This window comes from Lissotriton helveticus, chromosome 2_1, assembly GCF_964261635.1.
Source record: "Lissotriton helveticus chromosome 2_1, aLisHel1.1, whole genome shotgun sequence".
NCBI lineage: Eukaryota > Metazoa > Chordata > Amphibia > Caudata > Salamandridae > Lissotriton > Lissotriton helveticus.
Genome location: NC_136059.1, coordinates 1,222,937,740 through 1,222,959,148, shown reverse-complemented (window position 1 = coordinate 1,222,959,148; position 21,409 = coordinate 1,222,937,740). Strand labels below are relative to the sequence as shown.

At 42.4% G+C, this 21,409-nt stretch overlaps 1 protein-coding gene across 1 annotated transcript in view; it reads left to right on the top strand.

Moving 5' to 3' along the window:
• The window catches only part of EGF (epidermal growth factor), a 627,377-nt gene that overhangs the window by 324,959 nt on the left and 281,009 nt on the right, over nt 1-21,409 (top strand). Inside the window, exons 11-12 of the mRNA XM_078677482.1 lie at nt 1,901-2,049; nt 2,595-2,699. Coding sequence (XP_078533608.1) covers nt 1,901-2,049; nt 2,595-2,699 — 254 coding nt within the window. The remainder of the gene's footprint in view (nt 1-1,900; nt 2,050-2,594; nt 2,700-21,409) is intronic.

Below are 21,409 nucleotides of genomic sequence, written 5' to 3'. Positions count from 1 at the left end.
CAGAATGATGCAGAATCTTCAGGTAATGTCCCCTTATGTGACAGGGATGCTAGATGTTAGAGCCATGAGCCCTGGAACTCAGAAGATCTTTGAACAGCCTTCTGGGTGTCACTTTCACTGGTTAAGGAGAAGTCTTGGACACATCTCTCATAATGGTCTTGCAAACAGACCTTGTGTATTTCATTGGTGTAAGTTTTCGATTGAATAATAGTGTTCTGCCACTTTGTGCAGCCATTCTCAAACAGATTAGTCACACTCTTTCTCCTAAGATGATGGAGGTCGGGTGGGTGTGCGTCTCTACTGGCAGAAAGCCAAACACATTATATGGGGGAATGCAGTCCTCACACCTATCAACCCTTTGGGAGGAATAACTTCAGGGGAGGAAGAGACAGGCCCTGACAAAAGGCTTACCTTGCATCTCTAATGAGTCTTCAGACTCCCAACAGTCTTAACCAAACTAATGGGGGTAACACTGGAAAGGGCAAAATGCAGATAGTTAGAAAGATGGCATTTGCAATCTAAAGAGACAGCAGTCTTCATCCCTTCTGCGCTTTGGAGTTCAACTCTTCGCAAAGATTCCAGGAATTCTAGCAATACACAATGCTAGCCTGGCAAGTTACCTTCAGCTTCTATTTTGTGCAGCATGTTGTCAGTGGAAATTCATGATGGAACCCACTGAGCTTGTAATACATCATAACCAGAAACTGGTTCATCCTACCATGAACACCAGTTCTACATACATGTGTACCATTGATATACACACAGAAGGTAGCCAAGGACCCAGGTACCGAAGACTAGACAGCCTAAGATTATTAGGCTGTCTAATTTCCCATTGCAACAGGTATAAAAAGGTATGTCTTGCAATTATCAATTAACACTCTATCATCACTGATTGTCTCATATAATATGGTGAGCTAATGGTGGTCACACTCGCAATGAAAGGCCCACATGGTGCACCCCTCCAGATCATAGAACCATGCACTGGGTTTCGTGGTCCGATCCAAATCAACCTGCATCATGCACACATGATGGTCATGTGTGCTGAGGATGAGATTGTGTCAAAAACATGCAAGAGATTGACTCTTGGGCAGATGAGCGCACATGTGCAGGCTTGCGACATCATCGTGGGGACGTTCCGTTCCCAAAAGGAGCAGTTCTAGATCAATGCAAGCAAGACACTACTAGCCGCATTCGGGATCCATTCCATTCTCCAGTCTGATAGGTCTTCCTCATTTTGCCTGATGAGTACCTAATGCATCTTACAGGCTGCCATTAGCCTAGAGGTAGAAATATTGGCTGCCAGTTCACCTGCTATATAGTACAGGCTACCTCTTGTCTGCCTGTAACAAAAAGAGATAGATGTCGGATTAATTTGGGTGTTTCTATGGTGTTACTAATCATTCAATGATGTGCCAGAAGCTTATAAACCACAACCACATTCTTCTTCATAATTTAGGTATTCGCGTGCTACAGTACTAGATGTAAGACATTGTTACACAAAACCCCGTGATACTTCAAGATCCAATATTGGTAGAAAACGTGCAATAATCTTTGTTGAAGAATATGCATCCATAGGGTGCCAGATACACTAAATTAGAAACTTCCCTTTAATTGATACTGTCTAGGTAACAGAAATGCAAAAGTGGAAAAATTAGCTTAGTGTGGCACCTCATAAGGAAGACACTGATGAAGAAATTGAATGCTCCAGTGGATTACCAAACAGGAGAACGCACATGTGTGGATGGGTGCATGCACATGTGCACACACACACACCCACACACACACACACACATGCACGCACACACACACACACATAAATACTCCCCCCTTAACCCAGTTTGATATTGTAAGGATTTGCTATGTCGGGCAGTGTTTGACTTCTTTTTTTCTGTTTCCTTAGATTTACTTCGCCCATGCAGGTCTGAAGTGGATAGAACGTGCCAATCTAGATGGTTCAGAGCGTGAAAAAGTGATTCAGAAGCATTTAAATACACCTGAAGGGCTTGTTGTTGATTGGATAAATCGCAAACTCTATTGGACTGACAATGGGTATGTACCACTCACCACATTTATGACACAGATCATGATTATGAGTGGGCTAGGATATGGTGGCGTATTTTCCGCACCTTGTATGTACCAACATTGTGCTGTAGTTAACCCCTAGTGTGGGTTTTCCTCTAGAAAATAGGGAATTACATGTTAAATGTTTTTCGCATCAAATTCCTCATGTCATGGAACATACAACTTGCTTTTCACCTAAAAAATTACAGTGGGTCTGACATGTCAAAAGTCATCAAGGAAACATTTCAGGGGTTTGCTAAATATTGCAGGGCTCAGAATTACGAATCATGAACAAAAATACATTTGCGCATAGTTTAACCCACTCATTTCGAGGGCCTCCCATTCTTGGTTAAATAACAAGCTTTTCTTTGCTATGGAAAAGTAAGTTAATTGGAATTCATGATTAGTCTGTTTTTTATTTGTTTATCCATTTTTCAGACAGTTTTGTTCAATTTACTAATGTCTGCATTTATTCAGACATTGCTCCAATGTATCAATAACAAAGCTTCTACCCAATACTTTATATTTTGCAGGAGGTCCACTATTGAAAGATGCGATTTGAATGGATCACAGCGACAAATGATCATCAAAGAAGGCACCCATAAGCCAAGAGGGATAGCTGTGCACCCACAGGCAAAGTAAGATGTAATTGAGATCCTTTTCTCAGAAGACATTGGTAACCCTGCTCTTCATTTCTTCGTCAATGATAGTGGATAAGGGGAAGAAGAGAACTCGATTAGTTACTGGTCATAATGACAACAAACATAGAATCGAATTTTCTGAAGCAAAGCCGACCTGAGTTGACTAAAATTTTACAGTTAGAGCTCAAATTAATACAATTACTGAGACCCTGATTTGGAAATTGGCAGACAATGCCTACTGTATTTATCTAAATGTGTTCCGAAACTCCAGGATTGGCTTCAGCACATGGGTAACTAATGCAGGCTCAATACAGTGTTTAGCTTCTGAGCATTATTTCTCCTATTACCAATTTACCTTTAATGGAAGTTTACTTCTCCCCAACACCTTTATTTTATCTGGACTGATCACATGTGAAAATATTATGATAAAGTACTTAGGCATTCAAAACACTGCTGAATTTACAGATGGATTTCGTCAAATAAAGATTAATTTCAATAGACCAGCTCCCATCTTTTTGTTCCCATGAATAGATCCAATTTTCGAGGAAAGGCATATATACCCCCATCTCCCTAAAAGTGACGTATCTGCCACTACATTTATATCTAATAAGTTATGCATGATTTGTAAAATGTTAGTAGTTGCTTAGATAATTTACCACCAGTACCTAAACGTTCACAAGGGACGAAAGTCAAACCAATTCATTAATTGAGCAAAAGGCGATAAGGGTGGAAAGAATTATTTTGATCACTCTGTACGAAATGTACAACTATAAGAATTTGCTTAAATTGTTGATTACCTGCAGGTTAGTGGACAATGTCCTTATACTCTATAGAAATTACCATTTTGCATTCAATTGTAAATTAGGTTGCATGTTACAGTCATATCCAAAAACAAAAAATTGTGTAAAATTACATAATTTGAACTAAACATCTGCCAGAATTGTTGTATAATCCATGTTAGAACCTTCAAAACATACAGCTGTCCATACACTTTCTTTCCTATGTATTATAGATATCAGTCCTGTGAAAACAGAATGAGAAAAGTCTACCTCCTCTGATTTTTCTTGTGAATTATGGATTGTCAAAAACCTAAAGTATTTTAAAGCGTGTTTTAAAGTTTGTTTAGATTGTTTTACAACTGTTGCTAATTCTTTTGTGGCTATTAAAAAGCTTATAATAATAAAAATATTACACTTGAGGGGTTGAGGAGTTTTAAGGACCTGCGTGCCCCAACTCCCCACCAAATTAATGTCACACAAAAAGGGGCCACGGGTCCGGATTACACGGAGGTCATCAAACTGTCTGAATGTGCTCAGCCAAGTGCAGTGGGGGTTTCCCTTTTCAGGATGGTTCCCCTAACACACCAGAGGTGTCATGCTTCATCATAGGGGTTCCTCCTCATGTGTAAGACCTAGTCTTCATGTGAGCTACAACCCCATCTCTACGAGGGAGTAGCTCAGGGATGCTTTTATTGAGTAAGGCCGGGTGTACAAACCCCTATGTGAGAACGGTGTGTGTGCAAAAAGGAGATAGTGCAGTGCTGTGATGTGAAAGTTTAAAACTGGCTACTTTATTCAGCTACCCGGCAAACAGTGAGTGGCTGATAACGCAAGTGCCGATATTAGAGACAAATGTGCATATCACTAGACCAACAGGTTTCAGCCAAAAATACCTAAACTAGTTTCACTGCCTTCTTCAGGGTCAGTTATTCAGCTACTGCAATAGTTATGTGCAACTAAACGTGAAAAAACATATAAAAAACACGTGAATAAATCAAGCATATGATACTGAACCAGTGTGATTGACTGTTCAGTATGTACGGCATACAACCCCTATAGGTTGCGGAATTCACTATGTCTGTCTCGGCATATTAGCCATGTGGTACATGCACCAAAACCACCAATTGTGGAGCAGTCCGGTTCTTCAGTGCACACCCGGCTAAATAACTGACCCTGAAGAAGGCCGTGACACTAGTATAGGTCTTCTTGGACGAAACGTGTTGGTCTAGTGATATACACATGTGTCTCTAATGTCAGCACTTATGTTAGCAGCCACTCACTGTTTTTAATCCTGCTGCCGGGTAGCTGAATAAAGTTACTATACAGCTAACCCTATAGCCAGTTTTAAACTTTCACATCACAGCACTGCACTCTATCCTTTTTGCACACACGCCAGTATCACATAGGGGTTTAGTACACCCTGCCTGACTCAATAAAAACATCCCTGAGATCCTCCCTCGTAGAGAGGGGGTTGTAGCCCACGTGAAGGCTAGATCTTACACGTGAGGAGGCACCCCTATGATGAAGCATGACACCTCTGGTGTGTGAGGGGAACCGTCCAGAAAAGAGAAACCCCCCACTGCGCTTGGCTGAGCACATTCAGACAGTTTGATGACCTCCTCATAATCCGGAACCATGGCCCCTTTTTGTGTCCTTAAAAAGCTTTGCAGCACGAATATTAAACCACTGTGCTATCTTACTGCAGTATTGGGTTGTAGGTCAAACCATCGAGGACAAAAATATCACCATACCAAAATATTGATTATCATTATATTATAAAGGGGGAAATTTATAGGTAAGTGTAGATTTGCTATTCTTAACTCCACATCAAAGTACCTTGAAGTTTTATATATATTGTCAACGTACATGTCTGTGGAGTTAAAACAGTACATCTATATTTAGCTTAATATACTTACTTTCACAATGTTGTCAAGGTTTATATTTTGGCGATAATATTTTGACACAACGATAATAAAATAGCAATATTCTGGTTGAAAAACATTCCATGTGCATTACCATAATCATTAAATGTACAAAATACCAAAACTCTTCTATATTCGTGTATTCCTGCTTCTCACACTCATGTTTTTCCCAGCCATACACAGCCCTTCATTAAAAAAATATATATATAGTTTAGTTAGGTGTCCTAACTTTAAGACTCCTAAATGCCTTCTGTGAAAACCGAAAGTCTTAAAGTTAGGTTTTTCTCAGTTTAGGAGTAGTAAAGTTAGGACTCCTAACTTTAGGACTCCTAAATGACTTCTGTGAATACCAAAATGAGTAAGTGCATTCTGTGAATACTATAATGAGTAAGTGCCTTCTGTGAATACCAAAATGAGTAAGTGCCTTCTGTGAATACCAAAATGGTAGTAAGTTTAGGATTTTGTCTTAAGTTAGTTCTGTGAATCGGGCCCTTTGTCCTTTTTCAAACCCATGTTAAGTCGACCAGATCCTAAACTCCAGCCAGGACAAGATCCAGTAGGTCATTCATCTACAGGTAGGATTCGATTTGATTAATAGCTTTCCTCTCCAACAGTCCAGAAGGATAAAGCAATTTGAAGATTGGGCAATCATTTTTTTAATCTGCAGTGTAGATGGAGCTCTTCTTTTAGATAGGGCACAATACTATACACATAAATTCAGATGGAAACCTACTAAAATCTAAAGATGCCATGACAGGGGCTTGCTTGAAAGTGGTGTACCGGCAGTGGTGCCCACATGGGGTTGTTTGGCAATACCAATGGTTTCCAATGGTTTAAATGTTTATATGACCCAAAAATGTATGTGATGTAGCTAGACAGATTATTGTCTGGGAGACACAACTGGCTGGTTTCAATGACTGATTGGCTGCTCTAGCGTTAGGGTTCAGCTTTCCTTCAGATTGAGACTAGGGGCCTCATTTGGACTATGAAGGATGGCATGCCATCCATCATGGTGGCAGAGGTATTTTCCTTCTCCCCGTGGCTGGACTACGCCCCACCATTTTTTTAGAACTGCATGAGTTATATATAGATCTCTGTCCCTCCAGAAGAGCCACAGTTCCAGCAGCACCTCTGAAGGTTTGACAAATGGCAGCCATGTTTGAGGTGGTTGCTCACCAAACTTAGTTGATTTTCAAACACAATCTTCCAAAGTGAGAATTTGTTTTTGAAAAAAATAAAAATAAATAACCTTGCCACGCCAAGAGATTCTTTTTTCTATCCAGGACCACCAAAGTGTCCCTGGTGGTCCCAATCTGAAAGGAAAAAAAGTACACCAGACTGTCTTTCCCAAACAGAGTGGATGGGCCACCCCTTCTGGCAGTCTCAGTAGGCTTTCGAACGGAAGAGCCAGTGTGGCACTGCTTTCAGAAACAAAGGAAAGAACATATGTCAGCCCCTGCTGGGAGACAGCACAGTGTAGACTGGGGCTGCTAGACTCCAACCATGATGGGCACGGTCATTTTCCATTGGTGTCGGGGGGTCCATCCTACTATGGCTGTGCAAACTGGGCCACGTACAATCCTTTCCGCTCTTTCCTCTCCCGGTAGCAAGGGGGCAGTCACAAGTTTCAAAGGGCAGTAATGTGGTGGGCACAGGCTCAGAACTCAACAGTCACCAACAGACACTGTTAGATCTGGCATCCTTGGTGTGGATTTGCCCTGACTTTTTGCCTTCAAACTCCTGTTTTTACTGTTTTTACTAACTTTGTTATCACTGGCTTTAGGAATCTGGGCACGTTACCACTGCTAATCTGTGCTAAAGTGCATGTGCTCTATACTTAAAACATGATAACATTGGCTTATCCACAATTGGCATATTTTATTTAACTATACGTCCCTAGTAAAGTGCCCTACATGTGCCCAGGGCCTGTCAATTAAATGATACTAGTGAGCTTGCAGCACTGATTATGCCACCCACTTAAGTAGCCCTTTAAAACATGTCTCATGGTGAACAGGCTGTCTTCCAAACACTTGCCCAAATGCAGGAGCAGGCGGCAGGGATGCCTGCTCTCACCCCTGTTGTTCCCTCTGTATATGGAGCACTTTGCCCAGCCTATTCAGGATAATCTCAGCATCTCAGTGTTACCTTTGGAGGGGAGCCTCTATGCTGAATTTTTGATTGCGGGCTTGGGCAACCTGGTTGGGGCCCTCCTGGTCTTCTTGATAGAGGGTGAGGAGGTAAGCATGGCATCAGGCTTCCACATTAATATTCACAAATTGCTAGCCCTTAACTTGTTGGTCTCTGCAGCGACAGTTGAGCAACTTGCTTGCCAGTATCCAGTTCAATGGGTGACCGCATCCATTCCTTATCGAGGGGTCCAATTGACAACAACAGTAAAAGTCACTGCATCTCATAATTATTGTATGCTACTCAGACATATAAAGCAGGACCTGGCCCAATGGAGGCAGTATCAGTGTCCTGGTTGGGTTGTGTGGCAGCTCTAAAGATGACCATCCTTCCCAGAATAGTGTATCTGTTCTAAACTCTCCCTTTAGAACCACTTATGGGTATGATACAGACCATGCAGGTAGAAATTAACCAATTTGTCTGGGAGGATGGGCGACCGCGAATGAGGCGTGACCAAGTTATAGACCCATAGGGGAGGGGGGATTGGGCATTTCAAATCTCCTGAATTATTATCAGGCTGCCCAACTTGGTTACATGGTGGAGTGGACCCGGGAGGAGTCGTAGAAGCCCTGGTTGTTCATGGACCGCATGGTCGCACATGTGAAAGGTCCCATTTGTTTGCAAACCACCGCACCCATGTAGGCTGTACTCCTCATCAATTACTAGGGCCAAAAGCTTATGGTCGTTTCCCTCTCTTTTAACGCCGATAATCACCTCTAGCTACGGTCTGGGTCCACTCGATCGGTCATCTCTTTGACCATGAGGGCCTCTACCCCTTCAACCAACTTCATGCAGATTATGCACTGCCGGAGGTGGAGAAGGATGCACTACATGCAGATACAAATTAACAATGTAAAGCCTGAGCAACAATTGTAGACGTAAAGGCACATATAAATTCACAATTCTCTGATGGGTTACATTTTCTCTTTTTATTCTATTTTCACAGCATCCTCAGTGGTCACATTTCTTGTTGTATGCTGTCCAAAACCACAGGATAACCACAAGATTGCCCACACGTGTTTCGTCTATCAGGCAAATCAGCCAAAGACTTTGTCAGGGCTAAAACAAATATAAGGTAGGCTTAGTATAACATAAACCACCCTACATTTGCATGATACATAAATACATTGAACAAAAATAAAAATTCGATCCAAACATATTTAAGAAAAACGGGCACGATTCACAGAACTAACTTAAGACAAAATCCTAAACTTACTTCCATTTTGGTATTCACAGAAGGCACTTACTCATTTTAGTATTCACAGAAGGCACTTACTCATTTCAGTTTTCACAGAAGTTAGGAGTCCTAACTTTAGGACTCCTAAATGCCTTCTGTGAATACCGAAAGTCTTAAATTTAGGATTTTTTCAGTTTAGGAGTAGTAAAGTTAGGACTCCTAACTTTAGGACTCCTAAAGGCCTTCTGTGAATACCGAAAGTCTTAAAGTTAGGATTTTTCTCAGTTTAGGAGTAGTAAAGTTAGGAGTCAGAACTCACTATTAACCTAATAGGCATGTGGCTCAATATTAAGTCATTAACTTAAGTGAAAATGTAAAAAAACTACTAAAGATATACCCTAAATTGTGTCAACATGCTCACAAGAAAAGGAGCGTACACAAGAATGAAGAGAAAAGGAGATTGTAGTCAGACCCATATTCACCACACCAAATTGTGAATCAAAAGACGACCCTATAGGCTTACCATAAAAAGAAGAAAAAGTCAAGAGAACCAATGTAACGGTTTTTCAGTAGGGCACAAATAAAGATAAGATTGATTACTAAACAAATACAAAAACTATCAATCTATCATATGAGTTAACAAATAAGCCATCCTAACTAACAATTTACTAACTCAAAATTACACCAGTTAGAAACATAAGCAAGAGATTTTCAATTTGTCTAGTTCAAATATTAATAAGTAACCCATGCCTAACCATTTAAACCATGTGCATCAATATACCAGTCAAATAAATTGAAAATAAAATTAAAGTAAAGATGTAAATGAATAGATCTAAGTAAATGACTTCAAAAAGGATACACAAAAAGGCTACTGAATCTCCATTATAGTCCCCATGTAAAGAGGGCATACAGAAAGCTATAGCAAGGTTGGGTATCATTTTAGTAAAAAAGAGTCATTAACAGGTATTAATAGAAAAAAACTTTCACTATTCCATAACGACTAGTATATATTAATATGCTGGGTTATCTAATTTTACCTTAAATCAGCAATGTCGAGTGCCATAGAACCATAATATTCATATTCATAGTCACTTCAGAACAGATGAAAGAAAAAAACTTCTAATATAGGGAAGAGTTACATAAGGTAAATTAATAATGGAGCACAAACGGACCCTACCATGACGGTACAATGAACTTAGTTGAAGTTAACAATTACACACAGAATAAATGAATATATACTACTAGGAAGAAATCAGATCTGTGCCATACCAGTAACCAATCATAAAGTTAATTTAACAAAAACGCAAAATTATTTCAAGTAGCCCAATTCACAGAAAAGTAACATAAATGCATGTTACCTGTGTTAAAATCACTGCATCACGAGTTATAGTCAAAGTAATTAAAAGCAGACTCCTGGAAATGTGGTCGTGAAAAACCGAATCAAGTCCTGTAACGTAAAAAGGATAGAATGTAACTAGTTTCTCCATTGCACGTTCAGATGAGTCAGAAAATTTGTGCAAAATTAAATGTATATAAAGCAGGTTAAAAAGCACAAACCACAAGAAATCTAAAACTCTATTGTAACAGCACATATTAAGGCAAATTATTATACCTCAAATTAAGACCAGAACTTGAAAAACAGAGTCTGGCTATAGTACATTAAATCAGTAGATACTTCAAACATCAGCATGAGGTTTCTTTGGCGTTTAGCAACAGCGCCATATTGGAGTGGCTTTTTATACGCTTGTGCATGTTAACGAAACAAACGGAAAGTTTATTACACTAGACCGTCACCCGCTAAATCATAAGTGAATCAATAGACATAAAAGAGGCCCAGTCTAAATACCAATCCTATCCAGCCAAGCACTCGTCACTCAATATGGCCGCCATTGCGGGATATGTCTGACATGTTGTCAATAAAGCTCAATTCAAAATTCCACAGGTCCGTACTGCAGCGTCCTTGGTTAAAGCATTTAAGACAACCCCATCACCGTAATTAAAACATTTAAGACAACCCTATTGCAGCAACAGCAATTATTAACGACAATAGCTCATAAGAAAAACGGCATAAAAAAATTAGTATGCCAAAGTTATGCACCCTATAAACATCATAGCCATAGTTAAGACTTGAAGAAAAATTGCCATAGTAACAAACGGTACGCATCTTAATTTAAATAAACTAAATAAACAAAAAAGAAAGTGTCCCACAGTTTTACGCCAAATAAGTATGAAGACCAAAATCCGGACATTAGGTAAACGTTGCAGGACTGAAGCTGTACACTTCATGAAAAAGGTAAACCGGATAGAGAAGGTGGTCTCAAGTAGCTTCCACCAAAATCTATTAAGAGCTACACATAACATCATCCCAACAAGTCGCTCCATGTATTACCATGAAGCAACATGAGCCGTACCAACATTCCCAACCGTATACGCCCTATTTGTCACGATACTACAGTACTCTAAAAGTCATATATTCAGAATATCAAGAGATTTACAGGAAGGAATTTTAAACGAGTGAAGGAATATCTCACCTGCTAGGAGTAAGCAAATGGTCACCCATTATGGAACAAAACACAGAGGAAAGACAAAGAGAAAAGATATATATATATATATATATATATATATATATATATATATATACTAGCAGCCCGTCCCGATGTTGTCTGGGTATGAAATAGAATGTGTGTAATGTGTGTATTCAGATACGGTCATTCGCGTGTTCCCCCGCTTGCGGCTCAGCTGCAGCCCTGGTTGATGTTAGCAGGTGCGTGTCCGCCCGCTTGAGGCCCAGCTGCAGCCCTGGTTCATGTTAGCAGGCGCATGTAATAGTGTAGTGATCCGCCGCCTGAGCCCGGCTATAGCCCTGGCTTATGTTAGCAGGCGCGTGTAATTAGGGTTTAATGTGATAGTTCAGTAACAGCGCGCATGAGAGGCTGCAGTAATTGTCCCTGCAGACACGCTCAGTCGCGTGTTCCCCCGCTTGAGGGCCAGCGACGACCATATAACAATTAGAATTGTGTGAGTCTTGAATGATTGTTTCCCGCTGTTCCTATTTTTTTATGACCCACACCGATGCTCTTCGGCCCGAGTGCTTTTTAGACGCATCCAGGCCAAGCCACACACTGCGTTCGGCCCTTTTAGACGCACCCAAGCCAAGTGACACACACCACTCGGCACCCCCAATATGTGTGAGACAACGGGCAGTCCCCCAAGGGAGTTTTGCGAATGGTTACTTACCACGCTTCGAGGTGAACGCCTTTGTGACGCCCCAAGCACACGGACACAGCAGACGATCTGATTAATGTACGACCCAGATGGCATGAAGTGCGTAACGTAGCAAACACCCCAGCGTTTGTCATGCCCCCAGCGTGCCCCTTGATGCGGCGCAATTGCGTAATTGGCGCTTCACATGGCATGAAGGGCGGACACACGCCCACAGCGTTTGTCACGGCCCCAGCGTGTCACGCCCCCAGCTTGCCCCTTGATGCGTCGCAATTACGACTCACATGGCATGAAGGGCGGAACGTACCACACGCCCCCAGCACACACCCACAGCAGAACGCAGACACGCCCACAAGGGACTACTTTGCTGGCACGGTTCTTTTACCTTTTAAATGTATATGGTGGCCGTCTGCATAGCCTATGTCCTTATGCTGCAACTGCTCTTTCCAACGTTGTATTGGGTGTTGTGATTGGTGCTGTGGTTACTGAGATTACCCGCCTCAAAGGTTTGGGCTCCCTCTTTATAATATTAGTATGGATATATATATATATATATATATATATATATATACTAGCAGCCCGTCCCGACGTTGCCCGGGAGCAATCAGGCTTCAGGACCCCCGCCCGCCCATTTTTTTACTGAATACCTTTTGTGCCAAGCGTCTGTTCCCTGCACCACCCCCTAGTGCACGTTTGATTCCCGGCACATTGTTTGTGATGTTTGAGAACTTCACATGGTGAATTTCCCGCTGTTTTGGCTGCTTTTTACTGAATACCTTTTTGTGCCAAGCGTCTCTTCCCTGCACCACCCCCTAGTGCACGTTTGATTCCCGGCACATTGTTTGTGATGTTTGAGAACTTCACATGGTGAATTTCCCGCTGTTTGGCTGCTTTTTACTGAATACCTTTTTGTGCCAAGCGTCTGTTCCCTGCACCACCCTCTAGTGCACGTTTGATTCCCGGCACATTGTTTGTGATGTTTGAGAACTTCACATGGTCAATTTCCCACTGTTTTGGCTACTTTTTACTGAATACCTTCTTGTGCCAAGCGTCTGTTCCCTGCACCACCCCCTAGTTCACGTTTGATTCCCGGCACATTGTGAATTTCCCGCTGTTTTGGCTGCCCTTCAATCGCTTGTTCCTCGCGGCGTGTTCGGTGAACACAGGCATTTGCGAAAGCAAAGAAAAGTCCGGAGGATCTGGGTTGGGTGCGCTTCTTTTATTTTTTGGCATTGTATAGGCATTAACAGCGTGACTTGTGCTGAGTTCGGAGCAAGTGTTCAGGGCCCCCGCCCGCCCGGCTGCTTGACCTACCTGCTCCTGCCGTCCTATCCGCCGCTCCTCGCCGTCTGTCCGCTGCTCCTTACCGCTCCTCCCCGCAATCATTTCCGCCGCTCCTCCGCTCCTCCCCGCTCTGATGTCCTCTGCTCTTCCTCACGCCACTCCTCCCCGCGCTTCTGATGTCACCACGCACGTCGCAGCCGGCGCTACTTGCAAGGGACTACTTTTTTTATGTTACATTTTTTAAATAACGTATTTTTTTTTTTTTTTTATAGCCTATGTCCATCTGCACACCCTGAGGATTACGACGAAGTATCGGGTGTGTGGATTGGCGCTGTGGTTCCTGAGTTTACCCGCCTCAAAGCCTCAAAGTTCTTCCTTTATAATAGTAGTATAGATATATTTTTACTTCGATTCCTCTCGTCTCCACGTTTCTAGAGAGAAGTCACGGCACCACAGCAGTAGGTGAATTAAGTTATTTTATTGTTATTTCAAACACCATGTGCAGTTGCAAAAAGGATGGCCTACGCGTTTCGACTACATTTAGTCGTCAACTGGACCATAGAGTCCTCTGTGTCTAGAACATTTATAAAGTGCTCTGTGCTAGTACTCTGTTTTGTTTCCATACCTTTTAAAAACTACTAGACTACCAACCTTAAACACATTACATGGAGCATTTTAGTCGCCATTTTGCACTTCATTCTCAATTACATCATTCTTTATATGCTGTAAAGTACTTTAAAAAAAAAATATTTAAGAAAGTGCAAGGTGCATAGTGCAAAAAATTCATAAATTCATAATTCATGTAAAGTAAATTTTTCCGTGTCATATTCATTGATTTGCAAAAATTGAGATTAATTTATTCATTTAATGTGAGAGTGTAATTAGGAAAACTATATCTTGTCACGCTGTACAAATATGCTGGTTCATTGTTCTTTCTTATGATATTTTTTACCCATCTTCTTTTATTTCGTGTTCTCATCTTGTGTTATAGATCTTTATTTCATTTTTAAAAGGTTTTTCGTGAAGTACCTTCCACAAGTTCGAACAAGTTTTAACTCCCTTCTTTCTTCCTTTGAGTAAGAGTCCAGACCATTTGTGGTGTTACGATACAGTTTTACGTCCACTTAATTTATACCCCTTTTCCTTCCTCATTTTACTTGCAATTTTCTTGAATTGATTAAAAGTTTCCATTCACTATGCACTTTTCTAGGACTGTTTGCTGATGAGATCATTTTCTTATACTTCTTTATATTCTAGTGGGGGTATGTACATTTGTATACATTGCATTATAGAGAGTTAATTTTTCATTATAGGTGGTCACTTGGTCAACAAAGGTCATTTCTCCAGGTGTACATATAATTCTGCATCTAAATGATGTCCATGCGGGTACTCGGTTCCCATCCCAAGGATCATTCTACTTTCCATTTTTCGCAATTTCAGAGTGCGATTGCCTCCTCTTTCAGATATTTTTGCTAGCTTCATCCCTGAGTATGTCAATTGGGTGCAATCTCCTTGATGTTGTTCGTTAAAATGTTTCGCCATGGGATAGTTTGGGTCGTTGTTTTTTATTGCACGTAAGTGTTGGAGAATCCGCAGTTTTAATTTATTAATAGTGCTTCTGATGTAAGATTTTCCACATGGGCATTTGAGTCTATAAATCACATACTTCGACTCACAGGTAATGTGATCTATGATCTTCTCAGTTTTTCCATTTTGCAGTGTGTACTCCTTGACGTTATGGCCATGCTCGCAAGCTTTGCACTTTGCACACTTCCAAAAGCCTGGTGTGTTCAGCCATGAGGTCTTTTCCTGTTGCTTTAATTCCAGATGACTTCGAGTCAGAATATCTCTTAAGAACGATATCTTTCTGTAGGTTATACTCGGGTAAGGTGTTAGATATTCCTTCAGCGTTTCATCTAGTGATAGAATTTCCCAATTTCTTTTTATAACCTTTTTGAGATTCTGACTCTGATTGTTGAAGTCCATAATGAGACGTGTTTTGCTTTCTGATTCTTCCATCTCTCTTTTTTTGGTTTCTTGGACTCCCATTGTTTGTTCTCGCTCTTTCCGTGAGACCAAGAGGTCCGATCTGTTCTTCAGGTGCATCCGGGATTTTGCTCTTTGTAGGAACCGGCCAATCATCCTCTCAATTTCCGCATCCAGGTCTTCTTTTTCCAAGCAGTTTCTTTTCGCTCTCAACATCTCGCCGTACGGTATACTCCATTTTAGATTTGAAGGAGGACCGCTGTTGGCATGGAGGATGCTATTACAGGATGTAGGTTTTCGATACATCCTTGTGCATAATCTTTTGTTTCGTATGCTCACTTCTACATCCAAGTAGATCACATTGGTGTTACTGATAGTTGATGTGAAGTGCAAGTTATACTTGTTGTTCTCCAGAGAGTCAATAAAGGCCTGTAAATCTGTCTGGCTCCCATCCCATATGACAAAGAGGTCGTCGATGTAACAACACCAACTTTTTATTTTCCGAGGTTTCTTGTTTTCTTCCAACAGGACTTCTGTTTCCCAGATCGCCATTAGTAGATTTGCATACGTGGGGGCAAAAGATGCCCCCATCGCCGTCCCTTGTTGTTGCAGGTACAGTTTACCTTGGAAGAGGAAGATGTTATGTTTCAAGCAATAGGTTAGCATCTCAATTAGCATGGCTGAGTGTTCCAAGAAATTCACTGATCTTTCTTTTAAGAATGTTTCAACCGCATCTATTCCATCCTGGTGTCATATGGACGTATAGAGGGAAGAGACATCTATTGTTGCCATTTGGTATTCCGTGTCCCACTCTATGTTGTTCAATTTGTTCACGAAATCCATGGTATCTCGCAGATACGAGGGTAGTTTCGTCACATAATTCATCATAATATGTCTATGAACCTCGAGGTTGTTTCTAGTAAGGATCCAATTGAGCTGACTATGGGTCTACCGGGTGGTTTGTTGACTGATTTGTGTACTTTCGGCAAAAAAAAAATTGTCGCCGTGATGGGATTGCCCGTTTTTTAATACATGTATTCATCAAAGTCAATTAGTCCCCTCTCTTTCCATCCTAGCAGGAGAGTATGATATTCCTCCATCCATTTTCCACTTGGATTTTCGTTCAAAGGTTCATAGTGTTCTGAAATTCCCAATTGCCGGTTAGCTTCTTCTATATAGTCTGCAACATTTTGGACTACGATGTTGCCCCCTTTGTCCGAGGCTTTAATTATTATTGTAGGGTCGTTCTTGAGTTCTGTCATTGCTTTGTATTCTTTAGATGTGAGGTTCCAATCCTTCTTTCTCTAGGTTTTATCTGTATTTGGATTTTGGTTATTGGCCGATCTCACCGCCATTTGTGTGATTTCCTCTACCATAATCTCTTGGAACAGATCTATTTTGTTGCCAGTTTGTAATTGCGGACAGTATCTGGACTGTTTCTTGAGTCCACTCTCCCCTCCTCTGTTTGTGGTCACTCCTATTCTGTTGCAAAAGTCTATATCTGATGCCATTGAATCTTGGGTGTCCTCGATGTTTGATGACACTCCTGTTCCCAGCAAGGTTAATGTTTTAAGGGCTGGAAGTTCCCTTTGAGTGATTGGTGATGGTTCTGTGTTTTCTTTTTGACGGTTTTCGGGTGTTGGTTTCTTCTCCAGAAAATATTTTTTGAGTTTTATTTTTCTACAGAATTTGTAGAGGTCTATTTGTGCATTTGGGAAGTCCATTTCCTTATTCGGGCAGTAGGATAAACCCCTATTCAATAGTTTTAATTGGGGTTCCGTCAGGGATTTACTTGAGATATTAGTAACAAATTGTAGTTCAAGTTGGCCTCAATCTTCTTGAGAGCTACTTTTGTTTTCCTTTTCCTCTCTTTGATTTTACTTCTTCTCCTGCACCTTCTGGTATTTTTGGCTGTCCTCTCCCCCACGAGTTGATTCTGCCTCTTCCTCTTTGCCGCGTGATCATTTGGGCTAATTGCATCTCCCCCTGAAAATCCAGTGGCATTGTGCCTGCATCTTCATCAGCAGAGCTCACCTCTGAGCTATCCACATTGTCTATAGTTGTTGTAGAGGTCCTGCACATTTGTCCATCACCACTCTACTTCTTAGTGTGTCGTATTTACGGGCAAATGTATAGATGCGCCCGTTGGCATAATCCAGTCTGTCTCTTGTGAATTTATGTGCCTTCCTTTTCTCCACTTCTGTTTTGTGTTTGTTTATTTTCTTCTCCATGTTTTCGATTAGTTCTTTGTTTTCCTCAGATGCTGGGAATTTCACCAGTTCTGATTCCAGCGCTTGGATAATGGCAGTTATCTTGTCCAGTTTCCTCTCTGCATGTATAATTAATGTTCTCATTAATTTAAATGAGCATTCGTTCATGTCCTGTTGCCATTGTTTGATCAGGTCTGGGTCCAAGTCATTTAATGTGGGCATGATAAGTATCCGAAGTCCCCTTGGGACTCTCTTGAATTCGATATATTTCTCCAAAGTTGTCTTTTCCCACCATTTGTTCACTTCCAGGATCCTATTCTGTGGCAATCTTGTGGTTATCCTGTGGTTTTGGACAGCATACAACAAGAAATGTGACCACTGAGGATTTCTGTGAAAATGTAATAAAAAGAGAAAATTTAACCCATCAGAGAATTGTGACTTTATATGTGTCTTTACGTCTACAATTGTTGCTCATGCTTTAAATTGTTAATTTGTATCCAGGGTGGACTTTGTCCCTCTACTTACAACGTTTGGCTGTGGTTGTATTTCAGCCTTGAGCACTTTTGTTAATTTGAAAAGAGAGATAGGTTGCATTTTCCTGCACATGATTCCCCTACTGCCTTAATTGCGTAATTGAAATGCAGATACAAGATTGGCTGACTCATCCAACCATGCTCGCCGCTATGAAGAGGCCCTTTACCCCCTTGGACGGTGGCTAGTCACAAAGACCTCGGACAAGCGACTCATAACAGACTTGTATGGATTCATACAGGATGTTAGCTCACAGACTAAGTCAGCGGGACAGAGACGCTGGGGGACTGAATTGGGGCGAACCATGTCACGGAAGGAGTGGGGGGAAACATATTATAGAGCCAGACACCAAGCACAAATCACAGCTAGCATTGAGACAGCTATTGTTGCTATCTTACACCAGTGCACCTACATAAATGTAGCTCTTCAAAGAGTGTAGACTGCTGGAGGGGATGTGGCTGAACTGGGACATTGCTCCACCTGCTCTGGGACTCCCTCAAACTCATAAGATATTGGAACATGATCATATCTGATATAGATATGCACTTCAAAATGCAGCACACAAATCTCCCTACTTATATTATACTGGAGCTTCCCAATGCTCCTATGTTCCACCGTAAATCCTGCAGAGGGCATCATATTGGACTGGCTCTGGGAGCTGCCCTTCAGAATATCTCTTGCAAAAAGAACAATTGATGGACAGAATGCAGAACAATGTCAAACATTCACCCCAGTACAGAGATCTGGGCCTAAATCCATCTTTTTTTGCTCACCATGCCATTCCAGTTTGGACCCAGCCATATGCAAATCAGTCTTGACCCTGTGCCCAATGGAAACAGTCCAGCCCAAACGTCCAGGCCAGGTCCTCCCCGGACTAGAAACAAGCATCCTAGGACAGGTTTCACGGTTTCACCCCTCTTCAGCCAGGATAGCCTGACTCCAGTGGCACGGAGAGCACGGGACTCACGTCTGAGCATACCCTTCCCACTCGAGATAACAAATGCAAAAACAACAGTTGATGGACAGAATGCCGAACAATGTCATACATTCACCCCAGTACAGAGATCTGGGCCTAAATCCAACTTTTTTTTGCTCACCATGCCATTCCAGTTTGAACCCAGCCATATGCAAATCAGTCTTGACCCTGTGCCCAATGGGAACAGTCCAGCCCAAACTGCCAGGCCAGGTCCTCCCTGGACTGGAACCAAGCATGCCAGGAACGGTTTCGGGCTTTCAGCCCTCATCAGCCAGGATTGCTTGACTCCAGTGGCACGTCGAGCATGGGACTCACGTCTGGGCCCCGTCCGTCCCACTCGGGGTGACAAATGCAAGAACAACTATTGATAGAAAGAATGCAGAAAAATGTCATACATTCACCCCAGTACAGAGATCTGGGCCTAAATCCATTGTTTTTTTTCCTCCCCATGCCATTCCAGTTTGGACCAAGCCATATGCATATCAGCCTTGAACCTGTGCCCAATGGGCACAGTCCAGTCCAGTCCGAACTGCCAGGCCAGGTCCTCCCTGGACTGGAAACAAGCATCCCAGGAACGCTTTCGGGCTTTCAGCCCTCATCAGCCACGATAGCTTGATTCCAGTGGCATGGAGAGCATGGGACTCACGTCTGAGCATACCCGTCCCACTCGGGGGGACAGATGCAAAAAGAATAATTGATGGACAGAATGCAAAACAATGTCATACATTCACCCCAGTACAGTGATCTGAGCCTAAATCCATCGTTTTTTTGCTCATCATGACATTCCAGTTTGGACCCAGCCATATGCAAATAAGTCTTGACCCTGAGCCCAATGGGAGCAGTCCAGCCGGAACTGCCAGGCCAGGTCCTCCCTGGACTGGAAACAAGCATCGTTGGAGCGGTTTTGGGCTTTCAGCCCTCATCAGTCAGGTTAGGTTGATTCCAGTGGCATGGAGAACACTGCACTCACGTCTGGGCATACCCGCCCCACTCGGGGTGACAAATGCAAAAAGGACAATTGATGAACAGAATGTAGAACAATGTCATACATTCACCACAGTACATATCAGTCTTGCACCTGTGCCCAATGGGAACAGTCCAGCCCGAATTGCCAGTCCAGGTCCTCCCTGGACTGGAAACAAGCATCCTAGGATGGTTTTAGGGCTTTCAGGCCTCATCAGCCAGTATAGCTTGACTCCAGTGGCATTGAGAGCTCGGGATTCACGTCTGAGCATACCTTTTCCACTCGGGGTTACAAATGCAAAAAGAATAATTGATGGACAGAATGCAGAACAATGTCATACATTCACCCCAGTACAGAGATATGGGCCTAAATCCATCGTTTTTTTTTGATCACCATGCCATTCCAGTTTGGTCAAGCCATATGCAAATCAGTCTTGACCCTGTGCCCAATGGGAACAGTCCAGCCTGAACTGCCAGGGTAGGTCCTCCCTGTACTGGAAACAAGCATGCCAGGAACGGTTTTGGGCTTTCAGCCCTCATCTGCCAGGTTAGCTTGACTCCAGTGGCATGGAGAGGTCAGAACTCACGTCTGAGCATACCCATTCCACTCGGGGTGACAAATGCAAAATAAACAATTGATGGACAGAATGCAGAACAGTGTCATAAATTCACCCCAGTACAGAGATCTGGGCCTAAATCCATAGTTTTTTTGCTCACCGTGCCATTCCAGTTTCGACCCAGCCATATGCAAATCAGTCTTGACCCTGCGCCCAATGGGAACAGTCCAGCCTGAACTGCCAGGCCAGGTCCTCCCTGGACTGGAAACAAGCATCCTAGGACCGGTTTCGGGCTTTCAGCCCTCATCAGCCAGGATAGCTTGACACTACTGGCATGGAGAGCACAGGACTCACGTCTGGACATACCTGTCCCACTGAAGGTGACAAATGCAAAAAGAACAATTGATTGACAGAATGTAGAACAATGTCAAACATGCCCCCCCAGTACAGAGATCTAGTCTGAACTGAGGTGGCGAAGTGAGCTAAAAAATTATGTTGGATTCAACCCAGATCTGTGACTGGGGGTGAGTGTCTGAAAAGTTTCAGCACTCCGTCCATCATCTCCTTATGTTTGCTGTGTTTGCCCTAAGTTGGTAGGGTATGCCGAGACGTGGGTCCCTTGCTCACTGTACCACTGGATTCAAGCTAGTCTGGCCGATGACGGGTGTTACCCAGAAACCTGTGCCGGAATGCTTGTTTCCGGTCTAAGGTAGACATGGTTTGGCAGTTCAGGCTGAACTGTTCCCATGAGGCACAGGGTGAAGACTGGTTGCATATAGCTATGTCTGAACTGTGGTGGCAAAGTGAGCTAAAGAATGATGATGGATTCAACCCAGATCTCTGACTGGGAGTGAGTGTCTCAAAAGTGTCAGCGCTCCATCCATCATCTCTTTGTGTTTGCTTTGTTTTATAT